Here is an 8,878-nt window from a genome sequence, read left to right as displayed (position 1 = left end):
TAATATGAATGGGCATTACATTATATGTATGGAGGAGATACACACAAAAACTCAAACACCCACAAATACATAGTATTCAAGGTCATCTTATAAACACTTTGCTACAAATAGTATCTATACTATCAAATTTGAAAACCAACTTGCTACATAACTTCAGATGTTATGTAAAAATAGTCTATATACTACCAAATTTTTCACACGAGAACAACCTATAATACATATAAAGGTGGTAATTGCCACAGTTGAGAGTGAATATTCACTGTGCATCATGCATGGAACCGTTTACGGTCTCATCTTTTCGCATTATAGCTCATTACAATTCATACAACCTACCACCCTAATAATGCAACGAGAAGGGAAAGCCGGAAGATTCTGTAACTCTCACGAAAGCGACTGAAGGTCCCTTTAATCTAGAAATCATGTCCCTTCAGTCAGAAATAGGGCAGTGCATACGCTTCGTACAAGGATGATGCTTTTTGGGATACGCAAAGAGACCTAGCCTAATCTACCATTATAGCCTTAAGATTTGACCGCTTCTCTCGTTAGAAGCCACGCTAGGCAATAATAGATTTAGGAGTAGTATCGTCCAGCCACACTGCCCCATAACTGCAGAAAATTTAGTCTGGATAAGTTTTCCTCAAAAAATACGCACTGCGCGCGCATGTTCTGACATCTTTCTCGATTATTCAAAATATCGAATGCAGATAGTGGCGAGTTACGATGAAAGGAGGATTGCCCATTGTTCCTGCCTTTAATTGAGCAAAAAGTATATATATAAATAAAGAATATTTGATATCAGACCAGACTTATTCCAGTTGGATTTCAAAGGTCTGACAAACAAATACATTAAGACTCGGCCAGACTCGGAGTTAAATTAAATTCTGAAGATTACATCAAGACTCTGTCAGGCTCAGAGTTAAAATTAAATGGAATTAAATAAGTGTCATACATTGCATGAGAATGAAAAGCATGCACCCAATGTACCAATGTGACCACTTTTCCGTACGGATGCAGCACTGTCCATGGTCTTGGCCAATTGCTCTGCTTGCTGTACAGCTATGGCAGCTCTCATGTCTTCTGCCTTCTTATGAGCTGTTGCCACCTTGTTCATGATCTTCTCTGTTGTTTGTGACCTCACTTTCTCCAGTTTCACCTGATGTTCATGCACAACAATTTCATCCCTTTATAAATCTATTCAATAATCAGTCACATTGAAGCCTGTAAAACAATATGCTTAAAAATTGTTCAAAACTTTCTCCAGTTTCACCTGATGTTCATGCACAACAATTTCATCCCTTTATAAATCTATTCAATAATCAGTCACATTGAAGCCTCTAAAACAGTATGCTTAAAAATTGTTCAAAACTTTCTCCAGTTTCACCTGATGTTCATGCACAACAATTTCATCCCTTTATAAATCTATTCAATAATCAGCCACATTGAAGCCTGTAAAACAGTATGCTTAAAAATTGTTCAAAATTTAAAATAATTACGATGAAAAAAATTGCTTATAATTGTTTTTAAAAGTGGTTTTTGATTAATTTATTTTAAAACTATTCTACATCTATTTTAACTTTAGATATATTAAGTCTTAACTTTAGATATATTAAGGATCTAGAATTATTAAATTTCTTGAAACACAAACATTTTTTAAAATGAAAAAAAGATTTGATTCATCTCAATACTTAGTACATCTGAAATTAAAATGTATACTAACTTATTTTATTTTTAAAATGTATACTAACTTATTTTATTTTTATTTTTATTTTAACTAATTTTATTTTTATATAATTTTATCCCATCAAAATACATCTTTTCTATACTAAAATAAAAAGCCTCTCCATTCAGTTAAATAATATCTTTTCTATACTAAAATAAAAAGCCTCTCCATTCAGTTAAAAACAAATTATTTAGAAAATTTGTTGAAATTGTAAAATATCCATTATAAAAATTTCACAATTCAACTATAATAAAAAAAAATAAAACAATTCTAAAATTTATTCATTTAAAAATGTCCATTAAAACATGGAAAATTGTATCTCATTGAAAATCATATAACCACATTCTAATACTAATTACCCCGAACATTCCAACAATAATTTTCTAACAACTTCAAAGCAGGGCATATTTAAACTCATAAATTACAGACCATAAAAACCCTGGGGAAAGTGGTTCTCAAACTGTCGTTATTCAGATTGAAATCTGACAAAAATCTGATTGACTGATTATGGAGGAACTCTGCCCTAGGTTTCTGGTCCTCTCTGCATCAACCCAAAGATTTAAAATTTCGGAAACCTTCTCTATGATGTTTAGCAGGATTCTGCAACAGCTCGTCAGATCTGGGACTCTTTAAATGCTCGTTATAAATAAATCGAGCAGTCAATTGGGACAACAAAACTGGATGAAATTTGGCAATGAATTTTAACAATGAAATTTTGTAATTTCACAAAATTTGACATCTAAATAGATTGTTATGTTTCATTTTCATTAACTTAACAAATTACAATTTGAGTCCCTAGACTAGTAAATTCAACAATTCAAACACAAAATATAACAAACTATTATTAAGAAAACCTATATGTATACCTCAAGTTTTTTCAATTCTGCTTCAGCTTTTGCTTTCTGATGGTTCTCCCACGCTGTAATCTTCGCTTCCTCTCTTTTGAACCTGGAAACAAGTGATCATATGTTTTGATAAGAAAGTGCACCACACAGTCTAGCCTGATTGTTGATTTTTGCAAAATGATAATGTTAAAGCAGGGTATAGAATATATCAAATCATTGAATTACCTGGCCAAGCACTTTGCACGTTCAGCTTCTTCCCATGCAGTAGCCCTTGCTTCAACGATATTCTTCCTCCAGTCTCCACTCTCAAAATACCTAAGGCAATTTGAGCTTTCTTCTTCCTCTTCCTCTCTTGTTCTCCAGCTTGAATTAATCTGCTTTTTACCTGGGTTAGGGGTGAAGACTTGATCTGGATGCCTACAATTATGATTATAATTGATGTCTCCATTGCCAATTTCCAGTTTGGTTAAATGACAAGTTGGCAATTCTAAAACATCTAATGTGGAATTGCTTCCATTTCCAGAGTCCGATCTAGCAGGAGTGTTGTGTCTGGCAGGAGAGTTACACTGCTGTGGAGTTGTACAGCGAGATGTTCTTGAACTTGCAAGAGGAGTTATCTGAGTTGCCATGTCTCTTCTTGAAACAGTTGGGGATATCTCTGTGGCTGCATCTTTCATGGATATGGATAGTGATTCACAGTCCTCATGTTCCAGACTCTGAACGACCATATCTTGCTTAATAGAAGAAGTTGATCCAAATAATCGTGGAGTCTCCAAAACCATATCAGCATATTTATCTGAGGAAATAAAAACAGGTGTACCCAATTAGATTTCAAGACATTCTGATTCAATCAAAACAGAATAATCAGAATAATTCGCTTCCATGACTCTAGCTTTAATTGAGATTGAAAGAATAGCATAGTTTCAAGCGGATTTCAAGGTTTATATCAGGTATGGATCGGTTCCAATATAATTTTGGTAACTGATTGAATAAAAACAGTCACATTCATATTATCAGAATACTTCGCTTCAACGAATGGTATTAATGCAACTATAAAATCTAGGTGAGATTAATCGGAATATCACAGTTTCAAACAGATTTCAAGAAATATGGATCCATTCAAAACTGTTTCAGGCAACATAGATGATGGAGTAGATAACGAGCCAAACACAAGCATTTTTTATTAGGATAACATAAGGGTTGGGCTAAATTGATAGAATTTTTTGGAAATTCCGGTCCGGCGGAAGAAATTGAGGTTAAATCTTGATTTGTTGCAGTTAAAATGGTTTTTTCACTGCATATTTGGATTCAGCACCCTGAAAAACCCCTGGGACGCCTTGATTGTGCGGAAACTAGCTATCAAACTTGCGACTCCAATAAATTGCTGCCGGATTTTGACCGGAAAAACCCACCGGAAAAGCTTCCAAAAAGTCTCATTATAGACAACTGCTTTTCCATTACCCACAACCTACCTGCTACCACCATTACCTTGAGTGGGCTATTAGTCCCATGTTCCCAGGGTGGCAGTTAGTGCATGTATTTGATTCGCAATGAAGTGGGTGTGACAGTTACTCCAATAGATTCAAAAATTACATAATCAAAGAGTGGCACAATCAGAGTACAATAAAGTTTTTGAAACTGCTAAATTTGTTTCTGTATTCAAAATCTACAATCCTAACTTGATGATAACTTTATAATCAAAATCTACAGTTCTAATATCATCATAACTAGAACAAAGATTGGATGGCTGGATTCCAGTGACTACAAATCAGAAGAGGCAAACTGGTTATCTTACTCCAATATATGATTGATTCTAAGTTTATAACAATAGGCTTAGACGTCAACAGATAGCATACCAGTTATTCGCTATCAGCTATCTTTGTTATTAATTATAAAGGCAACCTTGTGTTATTAGACATGATAACAAGGGGAGGAATTGCAATGCAGACCTTGACTGAAGAGGGGCACTGGAAGAACTTCTCTTGTAGACTGGCTTCTGTTTAGTGACATCTGAGGGCCTGAATTCCTGGTTTTCGGTTCAGGAAGCTCGGGAATACAGTTCTCATGTTTTGCAGGTGCTGCTTGTACGCTTCTCGTTTCGATCATGGGCAACTCTTTGGCTTGGAATGACCATCCGTCCACACTAGCAGAGCGGATTATACAGGACTGCACTCCGAAATTAGTATCCCCACTATCTAGAGGCAAACAGCTAGAATTGTCTGACGAACTTTGCCCCTGCAAATGATCAGAAACAGCAGCACTGCTACCAGATCTTCTGATTCCTGACCCAATAGGTCCATTCTCTAAAGCACTGGGTGGGGAGTATTGATGGATAGCTTGGATAGTGGATGCCCTGTTCTTACTATAATATAATGGCCTAGCAGGTGAAGCAAGTCCCATTGCTACAAGAGGCCCACTCTTAGACTTGGGTTTGCGAGAATACTCTCCATTTTTGTGTACTGTATTGGCTATATTGTCACCTGAAGCAGGACTGCATAACCATTTCTCTGCATCATCCCATTTTGATGGCAAACTACTCTTGATGTTCTTTGTGTACATAGTATTGTGGCAAGCCAATAGCCCATTTCTGTAAGAATTGGCAGCCATTGAAACTCTTTCCAAACTCCATGAGTTTGAATTTGTCGACGTTGATGGAGTGCCTGGACTTGGGAAAGTCCGGACTCTGCCACTAGCTGAGTTCTGAGAGTCGTGGCGCTTATTATGCAAAACCTCTTTACCATAAGTATGGTGTGATTCATTTAGGCTTTGACTCACTGGATTTTCTGCATCAGCGCTTGGGGATTCTCTGACGCTCCCGATTTTAGGAGAATAATTATATCCATCTCTAGAACTAGAACTAGAATTAATCTCTTGAATCAAGTCCATTGAAGCCGGGCGTTTCCTTTCCTTGAATCTGTGAGGTGTTGAGATCACAGTGAAATCCTTCAGTAAATCTTCATACTCTGCAAATGCGCATCTTCCTCCTTTATTTCCATCAAACCTTGTCTGCAATTTCTTGCTATGGCATTCTGCAGTAATGTTAATGAACAGGACATAGATAAATTCAGATCAAATGGTACAAAAGGTATGCTGAGCCTAGTGTCATGGTAACAACAGTTCCAATATACAAATATAATACCTTTTAAGGCCTCAGTAAAGGAATACATGGGAGAATCACTGTGCTCTGCAGAGACAACCATTGAGATATTGAGGTAAAGGTTGTCTAGATATACAGTGACATACGGATCTACATAGGCTGTACAGTAATGCCTATCTATAGAAGGAATCAAAATATATTATTTTTACCTTTGGGCACGCAAGCTGGAGCTCCTTGTGGGAGTCTGGGAGTTTGGGTAAAGTCATTCGGATCTTTCGTACGACGAGTGTTGGTCTTGTGAACTGATGAACCCCGCTCACTTTTAATATTGTGTATAGATATTTTCTGCATCAGAAGCTTAGCTGAATCAAGATCTGATTCAGCTGAAGAGTCTACAGGGTCTACCTGCATAGCCAAGGGCATTGCGGATTTTTAATTTTTTTTTACCAAAACTGATTTACCAATTTGAAAGGAAGATTTTCTAAGTTCTATAAATAAATTCTCCAAAATTTTCAGTTGACATTTTGAAACTAAACCGAACTAGAAACCTCTCTGGCATATATGCGATAGCTGGCAAGCCATATATCAATTAAACATATAACCGAGACATCCAGATCCCAAACTCCAACCTCCAACTAGACGCCTTTCCTCCAACCCCGTCCCTCCAACCTTACTAAGAATATGTAATATTTTCAAAATGTGTACACTCACATGAATGGGCCAAGATCCTGATATATATAGTTTTGTTATGATTCTGAAACTTACCTTGTCAAAACTATTGGAAATCCCTACACATTCGACACACAATGCTTCATCTGATATAGAGTAGCGTTTCTCCCGGGGATTGGAATGAAACATGTGGTGCTCCATGCTACCTGATGCAGAGGAAGTGTGGCTCAATGTAGCACTATGAGCAATCACAGAGTTGGGACTGTCATCTCTCGTGCCATCCAGTGAGTATTTCATTATTAACTGCCTTTGTCTTGCCTTCATTATCGCTGATTTTTTTCTCCAGTCCTCATACTAAACCACGATACCACATTAATGACCTGTTCAGTTTCAGGAGGATTGGCACACAAAGGGCATCCAGTGAGATTTGCAAATCCTATCTATCTATCTATCTATCTGAGAAGCTTGGGCATAAATCTGAGGACCGCAGATCTGCAGAATGGTGTGGTTAGAATTAAACGAATCCTAAGAAGAGTTTTCTGCTTTTTCTGCCATCAAATTCCCAAGAACGGAGAAAATTGCGGTGGAGTCACGTGGAAATCCATGTTAAAGCAAACTGGCAGCATTAAATCGAAAGTCCTCAGATCTGGCTGTAGCTGGCGTTTTGACTCGACCAAAGAAGGAAGTCATCTGTGGAATGAGACAAGAGTGATCCCCAAATTCCGCAGAGCAGTAACATTATTATTATTTTCCATGCTGAAAGATTCATATGCATTGTCTTCCCTTCTAAGTCTGTGCCCAACTTAACGGAGGTGCCCAACATCTGGCAAGTCGGAAATACAAATGACAGTTAAATCTTGAGGGCAGCTTCTCATATCTGGTAATGGTATGGTCACATTATTATTATTTATTGGTATGTACACGACAGTCTACTGCACTGATTGGCAGTGGCAGTGAGCTCTGTCGCGTTTCGTGCAAGCTTGTCTGGTTGTATGAATAAATTAATAATGGAGGCGTGGCCCATACTGACCACAGTTTCAGGTTTACGCTAATGGGCTGTGTGGTTCATTTATGAATAAATGTGCAGATTAAGAGAACGAATATATATGAACGGAAACGCATGCAATGCAATTTGCATTGGAAAAAGCAAGAGGCATTAGGTTCTAGGACAGACTGGTCAGAGAGAGGACTATGACCAAAATAAGTCCAATCTGGGTTTGGTATTCATAAATTCTGCAGAAGGAGGGTCTGCTTTTAAGGTCTGCACATATGAATTCGCTCTCTGATATCTTTGAATTTTAAAAGAGTAAACGGTCGATAAAGAAATTTTATGCAGGACCTAAAAAGCTATAGATTAAAAATTTGAATTGGATCGTCCTTTTATTATTATTACTTTCCGCTACTCCAATATTACATACTATCTTACCATCTTATATATGAAAATAAACCGTAAAAAGTACTTCCCATTATGATAGATTTCTCAGAATGGTCAAAATGCATCTAGGCACTCAACTTTGAGCGCAGTTTTAGCCGAACAGCATCCCAAAAAACCGCTGGAGTTCAAATCCTGGTTTTATCTGTGTCTTCAAAAGGGTGACTATAAATTTTAGTAATAATTTCTTTTTAAATAAATATAAATAAATACAGAATGTGTAATGATTTATTTTTAATAGATATATTGTGATTGTTTTCTTAATTCAAGATAGATTCATTTTAATGTTTGCATTTATTTTTTTAGTTTAAAATTTGAAAGAAATATTTGTATTTGGAAGTATCTGGTGGATTGTTTTTTAATAATATTATTTATATTAATATTAATTTTACATTTTATATATTAGAATATTTGTATTTTTAATTTTATTGAAATATTTCTTTTTCGTGGTGGGTGGTGTGTTTTATATGTTCTCTAATGTGGTTGATTTGGAGAGGATTCTAGTCTATAAGTTAAAAGGACATAAGCAATTATGAAGGCCGTACACTGGAGAAATGTAGAGGACATTGGAAAAAGGGGAAAGAGGTAAAAAGACAAATGCAAGGGGCCCCACCTCCACATTGTGTGCGTAATAGTTAACCGCCAAGCAATTATTGGGCAGATCGTCATCTGCCCTACAGCCGCTCGGACCCGGAAGCCTTTCGGCGAGGTAACTAGAGCAACAGATTAGCCGACACTAGCCCTTGGAATGGTCAAACTCAGTTGGGCGAGCATGGTCAATCAATGGCCAAGGTCAACTCCAGGAGGTCGAGCCTCGCTCTCCACCTCATTCAATCACCCCACCGGAGTGTGGGGACCACACTTGCCACCAAAGCGCCAAAGCACCATTGATGTCAGCAGGCAAGCGCGATATTTGCAAGGCCAAGGGTCCCTCCCTCTCACTTCTCATCCAACCGAGTGGCACCATGTGTCCCAGCCACGTGTCTCTCCCACGCATCACTCCATCATGTTTCATGACTATAAAACCATGTCCTGTTAGATGTTGGAGTTCAAATTTGTTTCATTCAAACAACGTTCCATCGTCGCTCCACCTATTCACAACCCAATTCGACCTT

The 8,878-nt window shown here is 37.3% G+C and overlaps 1 protein-coding gene across 1 annotated transcript; it reads right to left on the bottom strand.

The window, feature by feature from the left end:
* Positions 1-750: 750 nt before the first annotated feature.
* Positions 751-7,292, bottom strand: LOC149238690 (uncharacterized). The gene is made up of 7 exons (XM_089373161.1): positions 6,428-7,292; positions 5,872-6,067; positions 5,705-5,749; positions 4,515-5,594; positions 2,791-3,361; positions 2,587-2,668; positions 751-1,153 (listed from the first exon to the last, which is right to left on the bottom strand). Exons 1-7 carry the CDS (start codon positions 6,653-6,655, stop codon positions 944-946), a joined length of 2,412 nt encoding a protein of 803 aa, XP_089229287.1. The 5' UTR covers positions 6,656-7,292; the 3' UTR covers positions 751-943.
* Between the last annotated feature and the right edge of the window lie 1,586 nt (positions 7,293-8,878).

This window comes from Pinus tabuliformis, chromosome 8 (genome assembly GCF_031772625.1).
Source record: "Pinus tabuliformis cultivar Carrire ecotype Pingquan chromosome 8, CPIR1, whole genome shotgun sequence".
Taxonomy (NCBI): Eukaryota; Viridiplantae; Streptophyta; class Pinopsida; order Pinales; family Pinaceae; genus Pinus; species Pinus tabuliformis.
This window is presented reverse-complemented; position numbering and strand designations above follow the sequence as displayed.